Raw genomic sequence first — 27,995 nt, 5'->3', positions numbered from 1 at the left:
ATCATTTACTCAAGCATCCTCCACCATTCATGGGTCAGACCCACCTTTGTTAGCGATTCACACCCAAACACACCAATAAGCTTAACAGCTGAAGAATTTTCGCCCTCCGGGCGCTGGTCGTCATGGCCTCACCAGAGGTCTCAAACCGCCGCGCGCGCCCGCAGAGCACGCCGCAGGCTTTGCCGCAGGGCCAGGCCGAGTCGGGACACGTATCTCTCGACACGCGCACCGCTAACGCGCCTCAGCCGGCTGGCCGCGGAAGGTACTCCAGCCTCCCGGCCCTGGCCATCAAAACACTGCAGCAGGAGTTGGAAAACGTGGAAACAGTCGGCAGCTGGCTCGAAGAGGTCTTTGCAGCCAAGCTCGAAAGTTTACAGGCCCCGGAGGACGCCGCGCTTAGGAGAATTGTTTTTGAACTTGACGACGTGATCAGCGGCTGGTTCCTCAGTCGCACCCTCCCTGAAAAAGAGCGTTCACGCTCCCCGTCGCGTTCGCCGACCAGTTCCAGCGAAAGGCGCAGCATTTTAATTACGCGGACGGGCACGGCGTCGTCGGCCTCTAAAGGCAGAGGCACGCCCACTAACAAATCGGTCACATGGGCCGAGCGAGCCGCCACGCCACCAGCGGCGGCCCCAACGCAAATTTTAACCCCGGCCACGCGCTCGTACCCGATACGTACGACGCCCGGCAATACACCTGACAGCTCCGCAACTCCCTCCCAATCGGGCCGGGACCGCTCCCAAGCCCCGAAACGTTTGACAGAACAGCCGTCCAACCGCATCCTGATCCGCGTAAATGACAAATTGCGGATGGTGACGAGGGAGCCATACGCGGTAACGACCAAACTGGCCGAATTGGTCTCGGTGCCACACAGTGAAATCCCAAACGCCAAGCGTACCCCCACGGGCTGGGGTGTTACGGTGGCCTCTGAGGAAACACGGCAAAAACTCCTCAACCCCAGCGCGGTCAAGGCCATTATGGACGCATTGGACGCGCGGGAAGTCACTGTCCCGACAACCTGGCACACATACGCCGTCTCTGGAGTGCCCCGAACGCTCAATTGCCTGGACGGAAGAAAGGACGTACATAAGGTAATCCAGGAGGAGATTACCGTGGCAGCAGGCCAGCAGCCAGTCAACTGGTATATTTCCAAACATGGTTACGACCCACATACGGCTGAGGGCACGTGGATAGTGTCCTTCCTTTAACCCGTAAAACCCTTTCAGCTTTTTGGAGTGTCGAAACGTGCGCGGAAGGTTGAAAAATCACGCAAAATTACACACCACCACGACGGTTGCCAGGGATATTGCGAAATACGTCGCTGCGTACGGCAAGCGCGTTGCGGCATATGTGGTGAAGCAAAACATGCGACAGAGGAAAAGCCGTGCAAAGCAGCCCCCAAATGCGTCAATTGCCACGGCCATTTCCCATCCGGATATAAGAACTGCCCTGCCCGACCTTTAGTGGTAAATGGGAAGTTTGAACGACCTTCACAGCGTAAATTAAAGGGGATCCGCAGAATCGGACGTGCCAACCGTGCCGCGATTATCAACGACCGGGCTGAGGCGGCCCGCCGAGAGCCAGCACCTGCAATCCCGGTCCTAAACACCACATCGCAGCATTCGCAAACCTCGAGCTCCCGATCGAGCATTTCAAATAAAAGAGCGCGGCCATGCGAGGCGGCAGGGGCGGACATCCGCAACTTCCTGCAGGCTGAACAGGAACGTGTGCACGACGAAATCGTTTGGGCAGCCGAAATGGAGGAAGACGCAGCGGCTGCCGAAATCTGCCCCGCTGATGTAATAGACTTGGAAGCAACCCATCGATCGATATGACGAAATACTCGCTCGGCAATATGCAGCGGGAATGCCTCGACGTAGTTTGGGCCAACGTAGGTAAAAGGATGGGTGTGCATCTGAGCCTATTGGAGTTGTGCCACCAGAGAAAAGTGGACCTGGTTAACGTTTAAGAGCCATAGTGCGGGCTAAATACGACTACACAAACGCACCCGGGCTATAATGCTTTTGCGCCAGTGGACGAATGGCACGCCAACACTTACGAAGCCATGACTGGGCTCCGGCCCCGGGTGCTCACCTACGTCAAAAAGGGGGCCGCCCTAGGGGCCACACAACGACGGTTACCGCAGGGCCAAAATACGCGGGACGTACTCTGGCTCGAAATTAACGGAATATTGTTTATTAACGTATATAGGGCTCCGGGTACTGAGGCCGCGCTGGAAATGGTATGCAATACCGTGCCAAATGGACCCACGGTGCTAGGCGGCGATTTTAACGTAGCGGCTGCTGCATACCAGCCGGGCCGCGCAAACGCACGCGGAGGGGATCAACTGACGGCATGGGCGCAAGCCCAGGGGATGAGTTTTACAGGAAATATCGGCGTGCCCACCCACCGCGACGGGGGTTTACTGGATATGGTCTTTTCCAACCTCCCCAGCACAATAACTGTGGTTGACAGCAGTCTTTACATAGGCTCCGACCACGAATCCCTTTATACCACGCTGCGGACGCGCGGCGCCCCCCGCCCGGAGGCGGTCAACGTTTCGGTTAGGGACGACCGGCTACCAAAGTTCGCGGAGCTACTTGCTTTTGGCATGCAAGATATGCCGGACCCGGGATCCGCGGCCGATGGCTACGCATTGGACGCGTGGGTAGCTGAATTTACAACTTTATGGGAGCAAGTGACGTGGGTCGTGGGTACGCCGGCGGGAAAAAGGGGCAGCTCGGCTCCCTGGTGGACCGAAAACTGCCAGCGGCTCTGGTCCGAATTCCAGCGGGTTAAACGGAGCGTTGTAAATAGGGCAGACGCCTCTGCCGAGGAAAAAGCCTATACGAAAGGGGTGCGGGCCGCGAAGCGGGAGTACTGGAGGCACCGGATCGACCAATTGCGCGACGATAAGGATTTGTGGAACATGGTGGGCTGGCTGGGAGCCGGACCACGCCTCCGGTCCCCGCCGCTGGTTATTAACGGCGAGCAAGTGAGCGAGCCTTTAGCAAAAGCGGAAGCACTGCAACGGGAGGTGTTTGGCCGATTTTCGGCGGAGGATGACCTGCAGGGAGACCCCTTGGAGGCCTGGTCGCCGGACGAGGCTAAAATCCCTTGGGACACCCAGGTTAGTGCGGAAGAGGCGGAGCGCTCCTGCATTGGGGTTACGAGCACGTCCCCGGGCATCGACGGAATGACCGTCCGGCTATTAAAAGCCGGATGGGTTTCGTTGGCCGAGCCGGTGCGCAGGCTCTACCAACGTTGCCTGGAACTCGGACATTTCCCAGCGCCTTGGAAGAAGGCCGAAGTCGCGATGCTACCGAAAACGGGGAAGAAAGACCGGAGCAGCGTTCGATCTTGGCGGCCTATAGCCCTCCTCTCCTGCATCGGAAAAGGCCTCGAGAGGCTCGTTGCACGCCGGATAGTTTGGGCCATATACGACAACGGGCTCCTTAGCTGCACCCACGGCGGTGCCCTACCCAAACGATCGGCGACGGATCTGGTTTGTGCCCTCGCCCACGATATCGAGCAGGCTCTAGCTCGCGGGGAGGAAGTTACCCTTGTCGCATGCGACGTCCAAGGCGCCTTCGACGCCCTCCTCCATGGGCGATTAATACGGAAAATGCGGAGCCTCGGGTTTAGTAAAATGCTCCTCAGGTTCGTGATTAACTTTTTAAGCGGCCGCCAGGCCCGAGTCCGGCTGGAGGGTACGACCACGGGCTTTAGGCGGCTTGGGTGCGGCACCCCGCAAGGGTCTCCCCTTTCCCCGATCCTATATATGCTATATTTGGCGTATCTCGTCAAAAACGGTACGAAGTGGCGGTTGGCATACGCAGACGACGTGCTTATATGGAAATCGTCACCCTCGTTGGAGGAAAACGTACGTTGGCTGGAAGATAAACTCCGGGATATACACGAAATTGCGGCGGAAGAGAAGATCCATTTTGCAGCGGAAAAGACAGAGGTGATCCATATTACTAAGAAAAGGCACGGTCGCAACCCGGAAATCCGGATTAATGGTAGAACGGTTACCCCGGTCCAACTACCGGGCGGTCGACGCGGACAAAGCGCCTCCGGGGCCGAGCGCTACCCGGGCATGCGTTGGCTTGGTTTTTGGTTCAGCCGACGGCTAGACGGGCGCCGCCACGTGGCCGAAAGGGCTGCCAAAACAATGGCGGTCGCTGCCCACCTTAAGAGCTTTGGGGCAGTAAGATACGGACCGCCTGCGGCTGCACTTCGCAAGGCAGCGGTGGCATGCGTGGGTTCCTCGGCCACCTACGCAGCCGAGGCATGGTACAACCCGGCGCACAAGCAAAGAGGACTCCTTAAAGCATTGAACAAACCGCTGGTTTTAGCGGCACGGGCAATTCTCCCGGCGTATAAAACCACCCCCTCGTCCACTGTTCTCAGGGACGCAGGACTACCCTCGGCCCGCGTCGCGCTGGCCTACACCCGCCTGAAATACGGCGCCCGACTAAGGCTCGCGGACAAGGGGCACCCCCTTGTCAGCCGCCTGCGTGAAACACCTCGTGCCCGCAACTCGGGCCATTCGGCCACGACCCTGCAAACGGCTGCACAACTTCTCCCGCGGATCCGGAGACTAGAGTTGCGCGCACCTCGCAATGCCCCGGATTCTCGCACTGACCCCACCGGAGGAGTCCCGAAAGAGGAAGCGGCCCGCCGCTTTATCGAATGGCTGGACATAGTATCACCTGACGATATCGTGGTATATACGGATGGTTCGGAAAAACACGAAAACAACTGCGTCCAAATAGGGTACGGATGGGCCGCTTTTAGGGCGGGCCTGGAATTTGCCGCAGGCTCCGCATCTATTACGCCGGAAAGCCACGTTTTCGACGCCGAGGCGATTGGCGCCCTAAAAGGGCTACAGGCGGCAGCCAAGGCCCAGCCAGGCGCCCGGATCTGGATTTGTGTGGACAGCACCTCGGTTATTTGGGGTCTTAGAGGCGACGCGCCGCGTTCGTCCCAATGGGCCTTTCTGGAGTTCCATGACCTTGTCGATCTACTCCGAAAACAAGGTACCGAGGTTCGGGTCCGTTGGTGCCCTGGGCACCAGGGAATCCCGGGAAACGACCGGGCTGACGAGCTGGCCAAGGCCGGCTCCGCCGGACCGCCGGACCCAGACCCGAGGGCTCAGCAAACCACGTATAGCGGTGCCGGCACGGTCCTCAGAGCCATTCTTTCGAATATAGAGAAGGACTGGTGGCGTAAAGAACTCTGTGAACGGTCCCCCGCATATAGGGAATGGAAATTCCAATACACACCGAGAAAGGAGCCCGAGGAACTGCGTTTGCCAAGACCCCTACTGGGCCATTATTTGGCCATGAGGACCGGCCACGGCGATTTCAAGGCCTACCATGACCGTTTCAACCACCAGGATGCAAACACCTCGTGTGCCTGGTGCTGGAAGCGGACCTCCCCTAAGCACCCGGTGCACTGCCGCTATTCGCGGGCGGTGTGGAGAAACTGGCCGTGGCCTAATAACGACCGGCCGGCCGGGCCGCCAAATCGCGCCCAACGCTGGAAATTCTTCCAGACAAGCTTCGGGCAACCGAAAAGCTTTGAGGCGTTTTCGATAGCCACCAACTACTTCAGCGCCCGCCCCAGAGCGGCCCGCCAGCGCCCCGCGCGCCACGAACGCACTTTACGCCTAGGGACACCGATCGTAAACGACTCGAACTCTGACGAGGAATAGACTTACTGCCTTTTCACCCACACTTCACGGTACAAGCCGTCAGACGAACCCTCCGTGCACCTTAGGCACGGGGTCGCGTCAGTGAACTAACCCCCTAAGCAGGACCGGGCCCGAACCCGGTCAGGCACGATCCGCCTCTGCCCTCCTTGTTTTCCCCCTGTGTAAATAAAGAAGATAGAACGCGCGCCGAGATACCCCTCGGGAGGTTGCTAACGGCCGGCTAACAAGCCGGGCCGAGCCCGGCGTTAACTAATACTACTACTACTACTACTACAGTAAGTTTTAAAAGGTAAAATAATGGAGAAGTGTAAATTGTAAAACAGCAAGCGAGAAGAAGCTGAATTTATAGTGGAGAATACTTTTTCAAAAAGTTTGAATATTATTTATTTCCAAATATAAATCCACGTTAGATTCGGGCCCGAAATAGGGCATAGGAAATTATTTTTGGATTATGATGCGTTACGAACAAACCGGCAATTCCGATAATTAAAAATATTATGCAAAGAACACTCCGAATTATTTCGAAAGTTGCGGCGTTACCAACATATAAGTAAGAATTGCCACTAACAGTATTGGATAGGATAAACCTTTATGCGCTGCTCTCGGTCCCTTGTGCAAGTGCACTTGCCACAGGGTATTGTTAGTCAGACTACCACCTCACCATTACAACCACTATAACTGTAAATGGTTCGGGCTAGGCCTCAGAGGTTAATGATTTGTTGCTGGTCCAACCTAGCTGTCGAGCAGTACTCGTTGGCGCTTACAATTTCACGATGTCCACTTGGAATATGATTTATTAAAAGTCGCGACACGTAGAAGTTCAGCAATCGTACTGGTTGGGGTCCGATAAGAGTGTTGAGTCGGATGGTGGTAATCCATGGCGCAGCGATTACTCGTTTGCCACATTTATGTGGTCGCGTATCCTAACGGACTCACTTCCAGGTTGATGTAGGGTTTGTGTTGGGGCTGCAGAACAGCCTGCCTTAATACTCTTCCATGGATCTCGCCTCATCCGCTGAGAGTTGGCGCGGGTTGCTGCAGATAAGGCCAAGTCGCCAAAAAGTCTTGTCGTTATTTCCAATGTCCGAAATGCTCGTGTTTCCATTTGTTTGTCCTCTCGTTGATATGGACCAGTTCGAATTGGATATTCAGGGCTATCTACGGGCCTATACGGCGGGGAAATATGAAGACATCACAATTTTTCATAAATGGGGAAATTAGAGAGCAATCGGCTTGATTGGGTGAACTTTCGACGTCTTATCTTCTGGCGCACGCTTCTCAGATCTTGTTCAACGCGAGAGATATCTTGTCTGTTATGACCTTGGTAAGTGCAGAATCACGACGGTAAAGCTATATCAAAGCATTTAGTGCTCATGCTTATTCCACAGCGCGAAAGTCTTTTTCGGGCGTTGCGCCTGGCGAGCTTCTTGTTCCGCCCAACCCTGGAATGTTTTCAGGCCATGCCGATATTGGGTAACATGCTGCAGAACACTGGACAGCCCGACGCAGCTTGGGCGTGGCTGGGTACCACGGCTCGCCTCGCCGAAACTCTCCAGTTCAACGCCAGAGGAGGGAGAACGAACATGTCAGAAATAGTGAACACCAGGGCGAGAGCTTGTTGGTATGCTTTTCTGCTGTAGTGTTTTCCTGCCGTACTCGCTGCTCTCTTCATTTCTGATGCGATTTTTTTCTTAGGTCAAACATCTTATGGCAGGATTCCCTCCTCAGTATGTGCCACGGTCGACGGCCATCGACAACGACAACTGCGCCCACGCAGGTGGACCTGTACTGTCAGGGCTCGGAGCTTGACCTCAGCAACAATTTGATGCATGCTCTGGGTCGAGTCGCTATAAGAGTGCTGGAAAATGAGTCCCGTGATGTTGCCGGCGTACAACTCTGGTCGAGCAGCTTAACACATTACAGCAGAAAACCAAGCCCTATCTACAAGACCATGATCGATGTAGATCACAATCGGGATTTATACCAGACATTGGTAACAACTGGGACCCATTTGCAAATTTAGCCAATAATTTTGATCCGAGGTGAGCTGCAAGGCTCCACCAGGTAGTCGCTTTAAGGTGCTGACGCCACACCCGGCATATCTTACGAACCGGGTGCGACGAACATTGGGTTGTTATCGAGGGACGCCGCGCCCCACAAACTACGTCGACTCCATTACAAGGGGTAGGAATGTTGCGCGTCACGATTGTGCGATCCCAACATTTGAACACGATTGAAAACAAAGAAATACGCCAGAGATGCGAAACTCAATTAAATAACTAGTTCTAGTTCTAATTGACTATCAACTAGCTCCAGGAACCAGCAGGCGGCCCAAAAGTCTCCCCTTTTGCCAGAGGTAGCCTGACGCAAGCACTAGCCTCGCAACCCTGCGAGACAACCTGGTTCCCCCACCAGTCGAGCGAAATATCGCCGCCCCATTGCAAGGCGAAAAAGATGATGATGGCGGCGACAGCAACTCCGCTCGAAAAGGCGCCCGACAGGACAAAGTTGTACTTTGACCAAAGGGCCAAGTACCTCTGCTTGATGTAGATCCACGACAGCCACGCGATGGGCACAGCAGGCCACTGGTAACTGAGGTTGTAAGGGGACAAGCTCAGAGATCCGTACAGCATGGCGACGGGGTGGACCTGCCGCAGCCAGCGGCTCCCGCGGTACTTGCGCTGCAGGGCCCAAAAGATGAAGGGCAGGGCGGCGCCGATTGGGAAGCCGACGAGGGCGGCCGTGTACTGCCCGCCGCTGCCAAACACCTTCTTGGGCCCGATGGTTCCCCACAGCACAGAGGCCGTGAAGAAGGTGTTGATACCCGGGCAGGTGAAGCGGTTGGGCGCGTCGGGGGTGCATACGCCGGGGATCATGTTCATTTGGAAGTTGAGCACGCCGGTGCAGACAAAGGTCGACACGAGGGTGGCGACAACCTGGGCGATGAAGGTGGTGCGCGGCGGGATCTTGACGTAGTGGGCCAGCTTGAGATCGTTGGCGAAGGCGAGGGCATGCGCGCAGGTCACGTAGCCGTAGCATTTGAAGAAGTTCATGGCCAGGGCGTTGCCCTCGACCCAGGAGCCGCCGATAAACTCTGCGAGGACGTTGAGCGTAACCTGAGCCCCGGTCATCGCAGCCACAATACCGCAGGGTACGACAAAGATTAAGCAGAGCGCCAGGCCGTAGAAGATGACGCCGGGAGTGGTGAAGGTTTCGTAACCGGCGATGCCGCCAATGCCCAGGGCGATGGAAATGACCAAGAGCGACATGTACCACCATTCGGGCGCCTCCTTGTAGGCACTCATCAGGCGGTTGTGCACGTCGGACCCCAAGGGTTCAATGATGGCGTTGCCGTTCTCGTCCTTCTTCTTGGGCTTAAAAGACTTCCACAGACTTTTGAAGCCCATTGTGATCTCATATCGGTGGTAGAGGCCGATATAGACAACGGTGGCCGGGTAGATTGCAAAGAAGAAAATGTACACGCAGATGTTTCCAGCTGCAAGGTATGCCATCGAGTACGACGTGTACTTGGCTGAGTCGAAGATGCCGCGGCTATCAATCACCCGGGTCACGTTGAAACGACTGCCCGTGTTGTCGAAGACGCCGTTGGAGTTGATGGGCAAGTGTCCCGTGTTCCAAGCATTGGTGTACCACAGGCCCAGGGCGGTGATGGTGGACACGGCCATGCCGATGGTCATGTTGAGAGTCGAGAAGAAGGGTATCATGAGCGGGTCGAGGCTGTTGTAAAGGAGCGTGTTCCAGTCGAATGTCGGCCAGGGGTTGATGCCCAAGCCGTTGTTGAAGCCCACGACGGCGTTCAGGTTAACATTGTCCGGTGCGATCCAGGACAGCCAGCTAAAGATGGAGAGGGCCTGGAAGATGAAGTCGGGAAACCAAAAGTAGATAAACATGGCGGAAAAGGCGTACAAGAAGAACCTGTATCTGCTCATGCTGATCATCTTGCGGAAGGGCGCTTTGACGGGCGTGCTGTTGTCGTCATGGAACGCTGTGTTGAGTGCAATCGTTACTAGGGACGACGGCCAGACACAGAACGATGGATAGACCAGGAACCGTCGAGTCAACCCGGCGATACCGTATCCGATGAAGTTGGTCGATAAGCCGATCAGAATTTGGTAGCTGAACTGTCCGGCGTAATGCTGATTGAAGAATGTAGCTAGAGAGAGAAATCACGCCAAAGTTAGCTAGAGGAAAGAAGGCCTTTGTCTTTCAATTTGCTTCAACAACCTCAAGGAGGAAAGGTACTCACGCAAGTACTGAGCCCAGATGATGTTGTTGGTGTATGGGGTAGAATAACTAATGATGATTTACGTTAGCTTGAGAACTCGAGGTCGCCTCACTTTGATAAACTTCACTTACGCGACATTAGCCATGATTGTGATCAACATGTGCTCCTTTTTGTTGAACGGTCCTGGGTTGAGACTAATCCGAGAGCCAAACATGTTTACACCGTAATCAGGCATCACCTTCTCCCACAGCTTTCCCAATGGGTAACTTAGAATCTGAGCCACATTGGAGGCGACCAAAATGCTAGGCTGGCGGATAGAGAAGAGCTGGTTGATAAAGGCAAGCAGCACCGAGAATATCATGCCGATTACCCAAGCCCGGACAGTCGAGACGGGCAGGGAAGGGTCGTCGTGATTGTCGACCACGGCGCGCACCTCAGAGTAGGGGCTGTTGTTGGTAATGAGCGCCGCTTCGAGCTTCATCTCGGCGAAAAGCTCCTCGTGTTTCTCGGGGTTCTCAAAGACGGCAGGGTTGGCTAAGGTCTCGGTTAGTGTGACAAGGAAAGAAAACAAACCCGAGCCTTGTTGGATAAAGAGCCCATACCGATAAAGCCTCGAATCTTTTCGAGAACTGGGAATGGGAAGTTTGGGTCGTCGTTGTGGATCTTGACCACATCGAGCAGAATCTGTGACGGCATGATGTATTAGTACAACATGGTCCCGAAATAGAAGGTGTCTACTCCCATTCCCATTACAACTTACGCTTTTCACCTCGTCATTCGTCATACGAGCCGCAATGGCGCGGGCCTCAATGAGGTCGCCGTCTGTCGCCAGAAGGGAACTGATGACAAAGTTCGAATGTTAGTGGGTTTTATGGCTGCGGATTGGCTGGAGATGCCCAGCAGCACAGGAAGGGCCACTTACGCATCCACACTCTCGGGCAGGGGGAGTTCATCCAAGGAGCCACGTGCCGCCTTGTGTATCCAAGTCGTCAATGTTAGTCTCTAGTGGCATTTGTGCAAAAGGTGGCGCAGATCTTGAGGGGCGGTTGTTACCGAAAAGGCAGACTGCTTCTCTTTCAGAACCCCCCCGTCGGCGACGTTCGCTGACGACTTCTCATCCTTGATCTGGTCCGACATTGTCTTTGAATACTAGACTGATATTCACGTCGAGGGGTGTCGGGCTGGCGAGCCTTGAGTTCAGGCGTGGATAAAGACCAAGGTGAGAGACGTGAAAGAAATGCCTCTGGATGCGACCGTGGTATAAATAAGCTTGACAGAAGGGTGGTTTGGCTTTTGTTCCAATCTCCCCAATCGGGATCGAAGGCAAAAAAAGTATCACGCATCAAGTTCCAGGAGGTCAGACGATCCATCGTGGCGACGGCTGATTGATTATGCGATAGAGCTAATCTTCGGATGTCGCGACTAGGTATTGATCGGCTTGGCAATTTTGGCACCAATTAAGCAATGCTGTGACCGGGTATCTCCTGGTTTCCCGAGTCGTATCAACAGTATTAACATTTTGGGTGGGTCTCGTTTCGCGACCGAGGAGGGACATATCCTGTTAAAAGACGCAGTCACCTTCCTCGTGGGGTAGGAAATCCCGCCTATCGTTCACGTTGGTCAATTGTAATCGTGTTAAGAAACTGGGTCCGGTTGAAGTTTATTGAAGAAGCCCCAGAGGAGAAACATTCCCGCTATCTCGTGACCCATCACTTATCAAACCCCTCCACTGAAAATAACCTTTGGCGAAGAGATTACCAAGGGGGGAGAGAATAATAAGGGGTTGGCTGCAAGCACAAACTCTTTTTCAATTGAAAAGAGAAAAGGAAGGTATCCAATATACTAAGAAGGGGCCGCGTGTACCAATAATGATAATGGTCTGTTCGTCACATACATATCTTAGCTAGGGTTTGCGATCGCCTCCTTTTTGAGTACTTTTCGTAATAATGATGACAAAAAAAAAAAAAAAAAAAAAAAAAAAAAAAAGAAACCGCCGCGCTCGTATGTAGCGGCCTGGAACTCTCGGCTATCAAAGACGCTCGGCATAACCACAACAACATGATAACCCGTTCCCGGGAATGCGGCACTTTAAACGGTGGAGGCTAACGTGGTGCGAAACTAACACCTATGTAAGGGCTGGACGCAGTTTGGCAGGTGGGTAACGTAACAAACCAGGCCGGTGATGGTGGACGCCAACACAGGTTCGGGTTAGTGGGCGGCGTCGTGGGCCGGTATAATAATGGAACCTGCATTTCACGCCACAGTCCGCGCGACCAACAAAATAACTGCAGGACAAGTGGATTATGCAAAATAGGGGAGCAAAGTGGTTACGAGAAGTCCTGTTTCTGTGCTCCAGTCAAAGTCTGGTAGGGCCAATAAAAACAAAACGACCTTGGAAACACCAACAACCTCCAATCAAGGGGGATAATCCCTGTCGCGCTGTGACCGACCAACAGTCTGCCTCTTTTATAACGCGCCCTGCTGTCGGATCGCTAAGTATCCCTTATTCCAATTTGTTACCACGGAAACACAGCAGCAATCAGAAACCAAATTTATGATCGAGAACCCCGTGGATAGCAATGAGAGCCCAAGAGCGGACGCGAGATATTTAGACACAGAGGGTGTCGGAAAATTCGTTGGAAATGGGCATTCTGCTGCGGCGTGTTGAGGTTCCGAGGAGCGAGAATTGGAAAGGTCGTAAATTTCACCTTGTAAGTGCAGGAGGGGACATGAGGTGGGATTGCGGAGAAGAGTCGGAAGTCGGATTCGACGGCCTTTATAACCCATTTGTGTCGCTATTTCGGCCCTATAGAGATAAATTTAATTAGATTGGCCGAGGGCCCCACTACACCGGTAATGGAGCTTGCATGAGGGAATACGACACGCCGATTACTTTAAGTCGCTTGAGAGGCTGCGCGCAGTTAAACTCATCAGCCATTAGAATGGGTTTGGAAGATTTTTGGCTGAAGACACTTGCCAAAGCCCAACCTCCCGGGTCTCGGCTGCCGTGCCAGACAGGATCTTGTGGGGTTAGCAAAGTTTCCACTGACGCAACTCAGGTCAGTCTCCTGGTCGCGTTGGTGGCCGTTCGTCTAGTGGATTGAGCAGCATTTCACTCTTATCTGCACATGCTACCTTCCCACGTGTCGGCCGCGTAACCCATGCGACCCGCGCTCGTGGATCCACTAGGTCTAGAAGCAACCATACCACCGAATCTGGCAAAGTCGAACGCGCGGCTGTTGCCAAAACTCTCCTCACTACAAGTGAACTCTCAAGTGTAACAAAGTGATAGTATTCACCCTTTGACGCAATAACTAAGCTGTGGGGCTCCTGTCCCCATCCCGTTGTATATATCCAGTCGACTCAACCACATCATCTAACGAGCCTCGTACTAACATCTCATAGTACTTCAACTCCATTGCTGAAAATACCTGCAAGGTAGGTGCTTTACTGGGGTCCAGCCTTGCTACAAGTTCTGCGTGTTAGGAACAGTTAGTTTGATTCCTTTAGGTTTACGCTGCTTCCCCAGTCTACAGGATGTGTGAGTATGGTAATTACCCAAGCAACTGGTTGGCATCTTTCACACATTGACCGCCTCCCTGTTTTCTCATATTAGAATCGCTGTCTCCTCGGAGCGGACTGACTTTTGACATGACAAAGAGCCACTTACACTCAGAATGCAGTCGCCGGCATCGAAGCATTGAGCTTGGGCGGAAACGTGGCCCACAAGGACAGCCGAGACGATGATAAAGAACCGCATGTTGTTGAGGTTTGATAAAAGTCTTGCAGTGTGAGATGGGAGATGAGATTTTTTGTTACGTTGGTTTGGAATGTTTGCTTGTATGTACAAACAGCAGGTCTCAAACTAGAGGTGCGGTGATATCTTAATATATTACTCCAAGCCCAGTCGCCCACCGAGGTTCCGCTTCGGCTTTGTTGAAAAGAACGTCAAGGCTCACAGCGTGGCAACTCGCGACTCTGCAGCCCTGGCGATAATTGACTGTGCAATGTTTGAAATTATTTTGGGACTCTACGCAAAAGTTGGGATGGAATGACAGCTTAGCCATTTTTATACGACCTTGGCGCTTGCGCGGCGCCATGTTAATGCAGCGCTGGGACTGGCAGATCAATTTGTTTGACTGGGGATGAGGCCGGGAGCCGCTTTTGGGACCAAGTCACTGACCGACATGGGCTGATTCCGGAACAACAAGCACATACAGGAAAATGGAACATTCTCAGGAACAAGTTTCCTTTTTCTTTTCTTGTATCTTCCCACTCTGTGATTTGGGAAGGCAAGCCCGGGTTCTGAAACATTTCCCATTGTTGCCACCTCCCCAGCTGTACTCGTTGCATAGAGTGGAAACCCATGGAAGTCATGAAAACTGGGAGTTAAGAAGTGTGGCCTACAAGCCTTCCGTTTTGGTGCATGCGGTCTTCCGATCGCGATCCTCATCGTCATGCAATGCGCAAAGCTCCGAGGTCCATTGGTGGGATTACGGGGGGCCGCGTGTACTGCTAGTACAACGTTGGCCTTCAGATTCTGGTAATTCCAGCGACACGGAGGGAATACTGGTTCTCGAATCTGTGGCAACTCTAGATTCGAGACCTTTCCGACTCTACTGTGCGTCCAAAAACCATGCTCTCAAGCCGTCGCTAGTACCAACTGGGCCGCTGAATCCATTCATGTAATGCATATCTAACTGGGCCGTACACCTGAATATAAAGGTGCTCTATATGGGTTTAATAGCTCGTAATTCTGCCCAAGATCCAGGGTTTTTTTTTTTTTTTTTTTTTTTTTCTTTTCTTTTCTTTTTTCCTTTGGGTAACATGTGGCTGAAGTTTGCCCTTCCAACATTCCAACAAGCCGCAATCGAGAGTGACATCCGCCGCTGCGCCAGTCCGAATGAGCCAATCCACTAATTAATTGACCATGGGGTAAGGGCCGTGCCGCATGTCACACAGCAAGCCCATTGGTGGCTCTCCAAATAAAAGGACCGACTAGATAAATCTCCTCGCCCTCGTCCTTCCAATCCCATCAGACTGCCACGCAATAGTCGAATACTGGCTGGAGAGCCGCGATAAAAAAAAAATTGTAAAACAATAAAGACAGAGGTGTGGTTCTGGGTTTTATTATCGATATCTTCAAGGCAAATAACTGAGCCCCATTTCCCCTATCGATAGCTTGCAGTGTCTAGTGATAGTTGTTGGAGTTGCAAAACGCGAATTTGGTTTGCTGTGCCTTTTGCGCGTAGCCCTTGGAGGCCATCCCTCGCAATTCTCGTGCCGCCGCTTCTGCACCTGCGCTTCTTGTAATGGGGCACGGTAGTTTTGAACCTGGTAACATTGACTTATCCGACCCGATGCCTGTCGCTTCGACAGGCGGATGCAGCAGCCGGCAATCCGTTTTCAGCCAAGGCGCTGGCCTCTCTACTTTATCCGGAGCCCCACTGGCCAGTCGCCATCTATAGCTCCTCGACGACGCGCCTACTCAACCGCGCCGACGCCTGATTCTGGAGGCCCGCTCTCACGTGATTCTTTCGTTTTTAGTATGTCCAACACTAGAATTAGATTAGTCTAGATCTAGACTAGGTCTAGAATGGCACAAGAAGACTTATCTCGGAATCATATTCCGCCTCCGCGCGGGGGGGCGGGTGGGATTTATGGAACCCCATATGTATCCATAAACCCCGCGCATCGACGTAGACCACAGGATTCACTTCGGACTCGATTCCCGTCCGCTTTCGGCACAAGGGCAGATCTCTCGGTTAATTGGCTGACTTGCTCACTATCAACGGCCCCAGGAAAAAGAACCTGAATTTTTCGTGTCAATCTTATCGGCCCCAATGAGCTTATCACCACTCCGCTATCGATCCGGGGATGGATGGTGGGTGGTTTGTCGCCCTCTGCCAAGAAACCGAAGCAGGGGACTGCGCCAGGAATGTCCATTAACGATTTGATTTACTTATGAATAATTATCTTCTCCAACTTTGACCTTTTGGTGACGATGCTGAGCGTAGCTTTAGAGTTCGACAAGAAAGAATTTGACAGTGAGGAGACTTGTTGGTAAACACAGCGGCTGTCACTAATCAGTCCCACAGACAACAAAAACCATGTCGGCGCATCACCCCTTCGACCCGCTTTCAGCTGCTGAAATCGAAACCGCAATCAGCATCGTGAAGAAGGCGCACGGCGATGTCTTTTTCAACGTTGTATCACTGCGCGAGCCGCGCAAAGCCGAGATGACGGCATGGCTTGCAAACCCTACAAAAGTTGCCAAACCGGTTCGTGTGGCAGATGTGGTCGTTATTGCGCCAGGCGGCAAGGTCTTCGACGGATTGGTCGACCTATCCACCGGTTCCATCGTCAGCTGGGAGCTCCTTGATGGGTTACAACCAATTGTGCGTCCTTGGCGATTACCGACCATTTCAATAAACGGACTGGAATCGAGACTGACGACCAAAGAGTAGATCACGATGGAGGAGCTCACAGCCGTCGAGCACATATGCCGCACCGACCCAAAGGTTATTGAGCAGTGCATGCTTAGTGGCATTCCAAAAGACGATATGCACAAGGTCTACTGCGATCCCTGGACTATTGGTTACGATGAGCGCTACGGCAACAAGGTCCGGCTGCAGCAGGCGCTCATGTACTATCGCCCGGATATCGATGATTGTCAGTACCAGTATCCATTGGACTTTTGTCCCATTTACGACGCGGCAAAAGAGGAGATTGTTGCCATTGATATACCCAAAGTGCGACGCCCATTAAGCACCGTCGCGCCGGTCAACTACCACCCTGCTGCGGTCAGTAAGACGGGCGGATATCGAAACAATCTCAAGCCAATCAACATCACCCAGCCAGAGGGCGTATCCTTCAAGCTTGATGGCCGCCATATCGAGTGGCAAAACTGGAAGTTCCATATTGGCTTCAACTACCGTGAAGGCATCGTCTTGAACGACATTACCTTTAACGACAAGGGAAACGTCAGACCTGTATTCTACAGACTTTCTCTTTCCGAGATGGTTGTTCCCTAGTGAGTCAACATACAAAGCCCATGTGGTGTTGCACACGTTTTGCAAACCAACTAACTGATACTATTCAGTGGCTGCCCGGAGCGCCCTCACCAGAGGAAGCATGCATTCGACCTAGGAGAATACGGTGCTGGTTACATGACAAATAGCCTCGCCCTGGGATGTGATTGCAAGGGTTCTATCCACTATCTGGATGCTGACTTTCCGACCCGGAACGGCGAGATCCGCAAGATCAAAAACGCCATTTGCATCCACGAGGAGGACGCGGGCATCCTCTTCAAGCACACTGATTTCCGCGATGATTCAACCATTGTGACCCGGGCCAGGAAATTAATCATCCAGCAGGTGTTTACTGCCGCGAATTACGAGTATGCTGTACAGGTGAGATGGAATGTCGCAAGCTGTGCAATTAACGCCTGTTTCCAAAAGTGCAGATTCTAACTTTTTTTTTGTTTTTTCTTGTTTCCCAGTGGATCTTTCATGTAAGTTGCACCAATCGGGAAAACCTCTCCAAGCACATATTGACCCCCATATAGCAAGATGGCTCGATCCAGCCCGAGATCAAGCTCACCGGCATCCTCAACACATATTCTATGAACCCCGGCGAGGACACACAGGGTTGGGGCACCCAGGTTTATCCCGGTATGCCCTGCTTCTCATCCCATGGCATCCCCGATCTTTAGGTTTCTGACCTGCAAAAACACTCCAGGGGTAAATGCCCACAACCACCAACACCTATTCTGCCTTCGCATCGATGCCAATGTCGACGGACCCAACAACACCGTCTTCATGTCGGACGCAGTCCCCGCGGAAGCCCCCGTGGGTAGTGCTGAGAACTTCTACGGCAACGGCTTCTACGCCAAGCGCACAAAGCTTCGGACGACGGGCGAGTCGAGGACGGATTACAATGGCGCCACGAGCCGGACCTGGGAGATTTGCAACACCAACCGTCCCCACCCGTACAGCGGCAAGCCTGCCTCTTATAAGCTCATCAGCCGAGAGGTGCCTGGCCTGTTGCCCAAGGAGGGATCTCTGGTTTGGAAAAGAGCAGGGTTCGCAAGACATGCTGTATGCGTGACAAAATGTAAGCCACCCAAAAAGAGAACCCTCGACTTTTATTGATTCCCACATTCTGACGATGCATCCCCCCCACCCCCTTCAAGACGCCGACGACCAACTCTGGGCAGCCGGTCGCCACGTGCCTCAGACATCGGGTGAGCCGTCACTTGGGCTCACCGAGTGGGCGGGTGACGGCAGCCAGTCGGTCGAAAACACGGATGTGGTGCTGTGGCACACGTTCGGCGTCGTGCATTTCCCAGCCCCCGAGGATTTTCCAGTCATGCCCGTCGAGCCCATCACGCTGCTGCTCAAGCCTAGAAACTTCTTTCTCAACAATCCCGTCATGGATGTTCCCCCCAGCTTTGCGAGCACACCCAGCCAAGTCAAGGCCAACGGGGAGGGTGTGCTCAACGCTGCCGATGGTGTAAGCAAGCTTGCAGTTGACTGCTGCCGTCGTACAAGTCATTTGTAGGTGGGTGGGTAACAATCAATCAGCGATCCAAAGTTGTAATGATATTCGACTCTATCGATAGTTGTAACTAGTACCACAGTTCCCAGGTCCACAGCCTAAGCATCAATTGAACCCCTTTTAACTCTTCTCTGTCTCTTCCCACCGTTTACACAGCCTGAAGATACTGTGCAGGCGTTGTGACAATTGTTGAGTTGATCAGCTGGTCCTTTTTTGCATTTGTCTACGCATAGCCTTTTTGCATCTAGATCGCATGCGCGTCTTGAAAGTTCGGCAGCCTCTGCAATCGCTGTATCTCAAAAACTATATTAGCCCCAAGAATTTGACTTTGACCCGGCGGTCAGCTTTGTCTAGGTTATTACTCACGCTCTGGCGCTGAAATTGCGAGAGTGCTGGTGGCCAGAATGGCAGTGGCGATAATGTTGGAGAAGCGCACTTCGAATTGAATGATGGCGTAAGTTGAATGTAGAATTTTAAATACCTCGACCTTGGCAAGGAGTTGTAGAAACGGATAATGATACCTAGGCTTGGTGGGAGAGCTGTAGTTGGGGACGAGCTCCTTTTATCTTGGCCTGCCGGTCCAGAGATGACGGTCTGCTACCTGTTTGGGGCTCTTGGTATCAATTGAAGAAGGTTTTTGGTGAAACTTGATGAAGTTTTACCAAAGGAGCAGTGGGTCACTCCGAGGTAAGCTGCGACGCAATTGTTTCTTGTGATAGCAAGGGCACTGCTAAATTAAGATTGTGCTAGGTCCTTGTAAAGTTTGTTTCCCCTCTTCCATCAAATATCTTGACCTAACAGTCTCCGACCCACTATAAATACTCCCCGAAGATCCAGCTCCTAGGAGGACGAAAACAGTCGGGTTTCAGAAGAGCAGCAAAATCCCGAGATAATGTTTGACAAACCCCGAATAAGAAACTGGGGAGATTATTAAAAGTTGATATTTAATCTATAGAAATGCCCAAGCGTCTGTAGCGCTTATAATACATATTAGAAATAGGCAGCTTTCTCTTTAGTATAAGGATTATTTTATCGGCGAAAACCTAGAAAGAATATATAGGGCTGCACTATCAAACCGCCACTTTTGGTTATCCAGTAAACAACTCTTTGCATTCGCAAATCCACATAGCAAATGTCTGCACTGGGTATTCTTCATGGGATTTTCAACCAAATAAACGTAGGGAATAACAACAAATAATAGTGACGAATATAAATTATAAAATCGAACCCGTTAGCGTATGGAAAATCATATTAAGTTTTGTAAACCTTTGCCTACACAGGGCATTACTTGGCCATGGTATTAAACGTGAAAAACAGGTTAAGAAAATACCTTGTTTGTTATGCGTTATGCGTTAACGTTGCGTACCCCCTGTTCGGCACCCCCCCCCTGTTCGGCACCCTGAAAATCTAACAACGAAATGCCTACTTTTATAAACTGATTTAAATATAAAATTATCAACGGACAAAAATACAATCGTTTTCACGCTTCTCCGGTTCATTAACCTCTTCTTCATCAGCTAAAGGTTCCAAATTTTCTATATCATTTTCCTGCAATCCAATAATGTTCTGTTTGTTAACCAAAAGCTCGTTTGGATCCGGAACCACCCTCCTCCTTTTAACCGGCCGTATTGCCTCCAGTTGTGCTTCCAATAAGCTGATTTTTTGCTGGGCGCTAGCCAAAAGGGTATCTTTGGCTTCGAAGCTTTTTTGGACTTTTGCAAATAAAAGACGTGAAGTAGCGTTGGTTTTGTTGGATTGGGAAAGTTTTTGCAGTTGAAGTCGGATATCTCGGGTCGTTTTAGGGGTTTTCCAAATAAGTAAAGACGGGTCGTTAATTTTTTGGGCTGGGCTTTCCGGTGTTTTATCCCTTTGCAAACCGTTGTTTTTATCTTTTATAACGTTGGCGTTGCTATTTTCTAACAAAAAAGGGCTTAAAAGTGGTTTAACCAAGTTTACCGGCCATAACCCCGTTGTACGCCAACCAGATTGAATGGTTTTTGCTATAAATGCTTTTAATCTGGCTTTTCGATAACAAAGTAGGAAATTTCGTTTTCCAATAACTGTTAAACAGCAAAATTGGCTAACAAATCCAAGTTGACGTCGATAAGCTTCTTTTAACGGCCCAAAAACCGATAGATCCAATGGTTGAAGAACGTGTGACGAATGGGGGGGTAAATATAGGAGTTGAATATTATTTTGCAAGCAAAGAAGCATAAATTCGTCCGTTATATGTGATCCATGGCCATCCAAAACTAATAACCGCTTTTCAGGGGTTAAAGGTTGGGTATACGGAATAAACACCTTTTTTAACCATTCGATAGCCGTTTGGTTATTTGTCCACCCGTTTTCGGTTGCATGAAATTGCCAATTATCGAAAGGGCTTAAATCCGTGGGAAACCATTGTTGTTGTACGTTTTTTCCCTTAAATATAACGAGGGGAGGGAGGGCAACGCCCGTAGCCGATATACATTCGATTATAGTCGTCCAACCACGCGTTCCGGGCTCTTTTCGTTGCAACGGCCGGATCCCGTTAAGCCCTAATACTAGGCCATTAGATCCTTTGCCTTCCATTATACCGGTTTCGTCCATATTCCAACGGTTTTCCGGTTTAATAGCGTTAATAACCGGGTTCGTAATATAAAGCCACCAAGATTTAATTACCTCCGTAGTAGCGCCATTAACCCGGGCGTTATCTATTCGACGGGGCCTTTGGGTTTTAAGGATTGGATAACGAGCCAAAAAACGAGTTATCCAACGTTTTCCAAGGCCTTTTGTCTCTCCGGCGGCTTGAAGAATTCGTTCGGCAAAAAAGCGTAATTCTTGATGCGTTGGCGGAAGCCCTAAAGCTGTTTGGGTAAGTACCCAATCAGCCAAATGCTTTTCCTGTTCCGTGGAAAGCCTTTGAAAAGGGCTTTGTGCTTTTTTATAAGGTTGAGAACCTTTAAGTCGACTTTGAAGTGTAGACCTAGGTATTCCCCATTTTCGGGAGGTTTTTGCAATTGGATTGCCATTATTGACGTCGTTAATTGCAGATATAAGCTGTTTTTCAGTATATTGCTTCATTGGAAAATGGAGAATTAAAATCAGAAAAAAGTAAATCCAAAAGTGACAGATTCATCGAGATATTTATAATAGAAGTTGGAGGATAAAAATAAAAGTGTTGTTATTTTTGGGTGCCGAACAGGGGGGGTGCCGAACAGGGGGTACGCAACGTTATGTTGGGGAATTGTGGATAACTTTATACAACGGCCGGCCGTTGCTGGGGGTGGGGGGAAATAGCGGTGGTAAAGATTTTCAACGTTTCGTGGCAAAATTTAATTTACAAATAAAATACGGACTGGGATTAACTTGGGTGAAATTTGGTTGGAGATAAGTCCCAAAACGTACTTATTTGCGGGGTGTTATTACTGGGTGGACTTAAAGGTGGAAATATATAGGACTTATAGGAGTTGGTTGCTGGATAGCCAATAGTGGCGGTTTGATAGTCCAGCCCAATTTATATATATGGAATTTTATCCCTAATTGTCTTCTCCTCTATGCTTTCAAATTTCCATGGAAGTTTCCCGAGATAAAAAGCCCGAGGTGCTATAGGTCTGGCGCTTGCCGCCACTGAGCTTAAACCTGCATTTCGATCGGGGTATAAACACCATAAATTTAGGAAGAGTCGGGAATGAAAGCTTTGCAGTATTAATGTGTAGGGACGGCGACTTGTTTTGCGTATGTCCTTAAAGTGGACCTAGCAACAAACTTCACAACGGGCCTAGAAACTGGTTCAGCAGCTGGTTTAGTCGCAGGCTTCTTTATTGCCTCCGGACCTGGTTGAGGCCCCCTAATTCCCGGTAAATAATCGATTAACAAAACGTTTGTGCGGGTAAAAGAAGTGTTATTGCGAATATTTTACAAGACTATCTAAAGTTGAGCCTTTGAACACCCTTCCGTCTTATACCCGTAATTTAGTTCAGCGTAGTCACGTGGTGGTTACGTGCAGCACTGCACGTAAACTAACGCTCAATCGGCGAATCGAACGTATAAACTTTTATTCCCACAGCGACCGTTTTAATAAGGCCAAAGCCCCAATGCAGCGCAAAATGATGCGCAATAGCGTGCCAATCCATCAGGAGAATAACGGCTGGCCATAGCCGACAGGCATTTCTGATAGCAATCATCGTCGCGGCGTTCCAAAGCGTGGGTAACCGAATCGTCGGTCGAAGGGGTTGCGGCACTAAGAACAGCGCCGATAAAAACGCAGTTGACGATTGTTTTAAAGTGCATTGTGTTGGTTAAACGAGGTAAATGGAGTCCTCGAAAAGAATAAAAGCAAACGATGTAAATAAATTGAAAAGACGAACGTTTTCAAATAGGTTTGGGCAGAGAGGATGTTTGCGATGTGGAAAGAAGCCAACCAGTTAACAAAGAGGTGAAGGCTTGCCTCTTTATAACTTGTCCACCAGCATATAAATATTGTTAATATAACTATTATATATTTGAAATTAAATATATTGGCGATTTACTTCCCTGGGAAAAAGGTATAAAATACGAAATTACTAGAAGAATCTCTTGACATTATCTTCGGAATAATTTACTAGAGCATTTTATTTTGCTACTGTGTTAAGCGGAACAAAACCTCCGAAAAAGGTTGTAATTGTATATATATACGTCGGCTTTTATTAATTTAACTTCTTTTCTATTTAAATTTTCACCATAGTTAGCAACACTTACAGAACCCATATTATAAAGTCACTGTATAATGGGGGGACTTTTACCCTTACCACCACAGTATTTTAACTAATCACTAGTTAGAATAATCTATTTAACAGAGGGCTTATGTAATTTTGCCTGCCATGGGCCTTGCGGGCTTTATATCTCTTTCGCTCATTAGGGCTGTACTTTGCTTTCCATTCTATACAAGTACGAGGCAAAGACTGTGAGCCTGTGGCTCCTGCATAGTATAAATCAACAGTCAATTTAATTCTTGTAAACAAATATTCGGACGATCTCAGTTAATATTTTAAGGCTATTTATCTTGGAGCTCAACTCGAGACCGTACAACTCCACCAAGTTAATTCCTTCCCTCAAAGTTGTAATTAACATGTATTGTCAGCTGGGACTATGACAAGTTATTGCGCGGCAGTCGCGGTTGATGTTAGCTTCGATATCATTGGAGTGACTCGAGATCGGGCTTGCCGAGTAAGCGGAGAACCTAAGGAGGCCCCGAGTCATCTTCCCACCACTACTCGGGGACATTCCCGGTTGGAATGCTCGGTAAGAAATACCTTGCTGGATTTCGAGCCCAGCGTTTCACCGCGAAGGCGAGCCGGAGCAATTTAGGAGTGCTGCGGTCTGCCGTTTAACAGCAATCGCAGCATTTGCGCCCGAGGAATCCAAAGCCCAAGGATAGCTGCTGTAGCATCACATCGACGCTCTCCATGCAGCCAAACTGTTGCTCGCGGCTTTTGTATTGTGTGTTAAACATGCATAGATCCGGATGGTTGAGCGAAATGCGCTTGGGAGCGCCGATTGGACCACTGCCTTCATGGAGCAGTTTGCCATGTCCATAATTATGGCTCTGTTTAGATGAGGAATGGTGGACTTACCCATATTAGCGGGACAGTATTCGTGACAGTGAGTTAAAGCTCGAAATAACTTTGGAATTAAAAGGAATCACGAAAGATTCGATAGAAACTTGATCATCCCCGGTTCCTTATGCAGTAAAAGGTTCTTGTTCAAACAAGTACCTTGGAAACTTGCCTCCGTGTCAACATATTTAATTACTGTCGTAAATACCTACTAGACTAGATTAGTCCAATGTACGTGCTATGCGGCTCCAAACTATTCGGCGTCGGCATGCCCGAGATTTTAAGTTATCGGACACGTTTCTTGCCGATATGTATCCCGCACGGTGGGGAGCTGATTAATGGCGACTCATGAAATCTTCACTTGATCTACAGTGCTGGCTAGAATCATCTGTAGTCGACATATCGGCATTAACGGTACCACGCTCTACATTCCACCAAGGCTGGTAGTGTGCAGGAAAGTCGAATTTCCATATTTATACCAGGCCAGCTAAATACGACTACGATCCATTCAAAGGCCCTTGCAACCCTTGAAAACGGCAGGGCCATGTCTTTAGAATACGACGAAAATACACGCCACCTACCCCGCATCCTCTGTCTTCACGGAAGCGGTACCAACGCCAGCATCTTCCAGGTCCAGTGCCGCCGCCTCTCGACATGTCTGCAGCCGTACTTTCGGCTGGTTTTCGCCGAGGCCCCTTTTGTCTGCCTCCCGGGACCCGACGTCGGTACCGTGTTTGCAGACTCCGGACCGTTTAAGCGCTGGCTCGCCGACGAAAAGGAACACTACTCGGACGCCGAGGTCGTCGCCACCATCGACGCATCCCTCGCTGCCGCCATGCAGGGCGACACTCGCGCCGGCGCCACGGGCCCCTGGGTCGGCCTGCTCGGCTTTTCTCAGGGCGGCAAATTGGCCGCCAGTCTGCTGTACCGGCAGCAGAGGCAGCAGCAGCCGCGGGCCTCGGGCGACGCGTGGCGTTTTGGAGTAATTATGGCCGGCCGCGGACCGACCGTGTGCCTAGACCCGGAGACCTGCCCATCAGTGCTTCTCGCGAGGCCGAGGGCGGAGCTGCTCGCCCCACCTCTGCAGAAACTGGATCAGGCCGAGGCCGCAAAAGGCCACCACGTGCTCAGGGTGCCGACGTTGCATGTGCACGGCAGATTTGACCCGGACCTCAAGTATCACAAGGTGCTGCTGCACGATTATTGCGAGCCCAGCACGGCGCGGCTGCTGGAGTGGGCCGGCGACCACCGGGTGCCGCTCAAGCCGGCCGATGTCACGCCTGTGGTGGATGGGATTCTTAAGCTAGCGGCGGCGACGGGGGTTTAAGTCTAGTTTTAAATGGCGTTGGGTTTGTTTGGTGCTTGTTAGAGTCTTGGGGGTTAGCGGTGGCTTTAGGGTTTAAATATTATCAAATAAACAGCCAGCAAATCCATTTATCACTGTCTGCTTCCATACCATGTTGCCGTCGTACTTTTAACTCCTGAGAGGAGTTGCTATCCCCCGCCCCCGCGGAGAAGTTCTGAAATATTTATCGATTATTACTGTTTGTTAATAGCAAACTTTTTTACTTTGGCAATTGTTGCTTTTGCTGGTTTTGTGCGGTGAAGGTCGATATCGACCTTTTGTTTCGGGAGCTTTGCAAGTTTCGAAATGTGCCAAAATATTATCCATCTCTTTTAATATTTAGACAGACGACTGTGGTTAGGTGCTGAGCTTATTTTCAGAATATAGTTTGCCTTTTTGCCTCTTTGCCTTTTTTCTATCTGCAACCTCCAAGTCGGCAAAAATGGTCGCTCGTTCGTACCGGTTTTGCTCGCTGGTTGCGCTGGCAGGCAACCTTCTCCGTTACGTAGCTGCACAATCCGGAGGCATCCAGACCGGCTTGAGTTATGGAAGCAATTGGGTGCCTGTAACCAAGGACTTTAAAATAGTGGCGCAAAATTTTCCAGATGTCGATATTAAACTTCTTTCCCCAGCTTTTATTAACCCCTAGGGGAGAGAGAGTTTGGGTTTTATTTCGCGCTTTATTTTATTTTAAACTTGTTTGCTAGGTATTTTGTCGTACAAATAAAAATAAAACCAGAGGGAAAAATAAAACCGTAAAAAAGAAAGAAAAAAAACAAAACTTCCCTATCGGAATATATATTGGGTTGGTCCTTTTTCGGGTGTTAACGTTGCGTACCCCCTGTTCGGCACCCTGGAAATCTAACAACGAAATGCCTACTTTTATAAATTAATTTAAATATAAAACCGTTAATATATAAAAATACAATTATTTTTTAAATTTTCCGGTTTATTAATTTTTTTTCTATAAGTTAAAAGTTCCAAATCTTTAATATTATTTTCCTGCAATTTAATAATATTTTGTTTTTTTACCAAGAAATCGTTTGGATCCGGAATTACCCTTTCTTTTTTAACTGGCCGTACTATTTCCAATTGTACTTCTAATAAATTTATTTTTTATTAAACGTTAATTAAAAAGGTATTTTCAATTTAAAACTTTTTCTTTGGATTTTTCCAAATAAAAAACGTAAGATAATATTAGTTTTATTAAATTAGGAAGATTTCTATAATTAAAATCGGACATTTCGGGTCGTTTTAGGGGTTTTCCAAACAAATAAAAACGGGTTATCTAACGTTTTCCAAAAAGAATTATTTTTCCGGCGGTTTGAAAAATTCGTTCGGTAAAAAAATATAATTTTTAATACGTTGGCGAAACTTTTAAAATTATTTGGGTAAATACCCAATTAGCCAAATATTTTTCCTATTTTATAAAATTTATTTAAAAAAGTTTTTATATTTTTTTATAAGGTTAAAAACTTTTAAATCGATTTTAAAATATAAATTTAAATATTTTTTCTTTTCCGGAGGTTTTTATAATTAAACTTTTATTATTAATGTTATTAGTTGCAAATATAAGTTATTTTTAATATATTATTTTATTAGAAAATAAAAAATTAAATTAGAAAAAAATAAATCCAAAAGTGAAAAATTTATCGAAATATTTATAATAAAAGTTGGAAAATAAAATTAAAAATATTATTATTTTTGGGTGCCGAATAGGGGGGTGCCAAACAGGGGGGTGCCGAATAGGGGGTATATAACGTTAGTTCCTATATAATTATTAAATTATTAATTTATTTGGCGAATTAAATCCAATTACGGTTAGGGTTTTAATTCGCGCTTTATTTTATTTTAAATTTATTTGCTAGTTATTTTATTATAAAAAATAAACCCAAACGGAAAAATAAAACCCTGAAATTAAAAAAAAAGAAAAGAAAATTAAAAATAAAATTAAAAATAAAATTAAAAATAAAATTAAAAATAAAATTAAAAATAAAATTAAAAATAAAATTAAAAATAAAATTAAAAATAAAATTAAAAATAAAATTAAAAATAAAATTAAAAATAAAATTAAAAATAAAATTAAAAATAAAATTAAAAATAAAATTAAAAATAAAATTAAAAATAAAATTAAAAATAAAATTAAAAATAAAATTAAAAATAAAATTAAAAATAAAATTAAAAATAAAATTAAAAATAAAATTAAAAATAAAATTAAAAATAAAATTAAAAATAAAATTAAAAATAAAATTAAAAATAAAATTAAAAATAAAATTAAAAATAGTAATAAAAATTATTAGTAGAAATTATATTATTGCTGCGATCGGTAAAAATAATATAATAAATTAAACGGTAATTTAATTTTTATTTTTTAATTATTTATATATTTGTTAAAATCGGTTAAAAATCTTTTTATATATTATAAAATTACGCGGTTATATATATAATTTATTTATTTATATATTTGCTTATAAACTAAAATAAATTACTCTTTTATTAACTGTAAAAGTACCCGTATATAAAATTTTGAATAATTATTAATAAAATAAT

The 27,995-nt window shown here is 48.6% G+C and overlaps 5 protein-coding genes across 5 annotated transcripts; 3 read left to right on the top strand and 2 right to left on the bottom strand.

Annotated features, from left to right (window-relative positions):
• The first annotated feature begins 2 nt into the window (after window positions 1–2).
• On the top strand, window positions 3–1,513 carry MGG_15494 (uncharacterized protein). Its single transcript, XM_003713231.1, has 2 exons — window positions 3–1,141; window positions 1,227–1,513. The coding sequence occupies exons 1-2, from the start codon at window positions 123–125 to the stop codon at window positions 1,462–1,464; spliced, it is 1,257 nt and encodes a 418-aa protein (XP_003713279.1). The 5' UTR covers window positions 3–122; the 3' UTR covers window positions 1,465–1,513.
• A 6,456-nt stretch (window positions 1,514–7,969) lies between these two features.
• Window positions 7,970–11,402, bottom strand: MGG_10750 (oligopeptide transporter 2). The gene is made up of 7 exons (XM_003713230.1): window positions 11,019–11,402; window positions 10,888–10,937; window positions 10,726–10,804; window positions 10,568–10,649; window positions 10,097–10,499; window positions 9,987–10,033; window positions 7,970–9,893 (listed from the first exon to the last, which is right to left on the bottom strand). Exons 1-7 carry the CDS (start codon window positions 11,100–11,102, stop codon window positions 8,026–8,028), a joined length of 2,613 nt encoding a protein of 870 aa, XP_003713278.1. The 5' UTR covers window positions 11,103–11,402; the 3' UTR covers window positions 7,970–8,025.
• A 1,740-nt stretch (window positions 11,403–13,142) lies between these two features.
• MGG_14113 (uncharacterized protein) lies at window positions 13,143–13,981 on the bottom strand. Its single transcript, XM_003713229.1, has 3 exons — window positions 13,636–13,981; window positions 13,524–13,564; window positions 13,143–13,440 (listed from the first exon to the last, which is right to left on the bottom strand). The coding sequence occupies exons 2-3, from the start codon at window positions 13,540–13,542 to the stop codon at window positions 13,280–13,282; spliced, it is 180 nt and encodes a 59-aa protein (XP_003713277.1). The 5' UTR covers window positions 13,543–13,564; window positions 13,636–13,981; the 3' UTR covers window positions 13,143–13,279.
• A 1,915-nt stretch (window positions 13,982–15,896) lies between these two features.
• MGG_10751 (peroxisomal copper amine oxidase) lies at window positions 15,897–18,639 on the top strand. Its single transcript, XM_003713228.1, has 7 exons — window positions 15,897–16,363; window positions 16,433–16,998; window positions 17,068–17,377; window positions 17,467–17,478; window positions 17,533–17,638; window positions 17,706–18,080; window positions 18,160–18,639. Exons 1-7 carry the CDS (start codon window positions 16,076–16,078, stop codon window positions 18,525–18,527), a joined length of 2,025 nt encoding a protein of 674 aa, XP_003713276.1. The 5' UTR covers window positions 15,897–16,075; the 3' UTR covers window positions 18,528–18,639.
• Window positions 18,640–24,368: 5,729 nt separating this feature from the next.
• On the top strand, window positions 24,369–25,427 carry MGG_14114 (citrinin biosynthesis oxydoreductase CtnB; the record flags this gene model as incomplete). Its single annotated transcript, XM_003713227.1, has 3 exons — window positions 24,369–24,384; window positions 24,473–24,546; window positions 24,732–25,427. 3 exons carry the CDS (start codon window positions 24,369–24,371, stop codon window positions 25,425–25,427), a joined length of 786 nt encoding a protein of 261 aa, XP_003713275.1.
• Window positions 25,428–27,995: the final 2,568 nt, after the last annotated feature.

This window comes from Pyricularia oryzae, chromosome 2 (genome assembly GCF_000002495.2).
Source record: "Pyricularia oryzae 70-15 chromosome 2, whole genome shotgun sequence".
Classification (NCBI taxonomy): Eukaryota; Fungi; Ascomycota; class Sordariomycetes; order Magnaporthales; family Pyriculariaceae; genus Pyricularia; species Pyricularia oryzae.
Note: the sequence above shows the minus strand (reverse complement) of the source record. Positions and strands in the feature narration are given on the sequence as shown.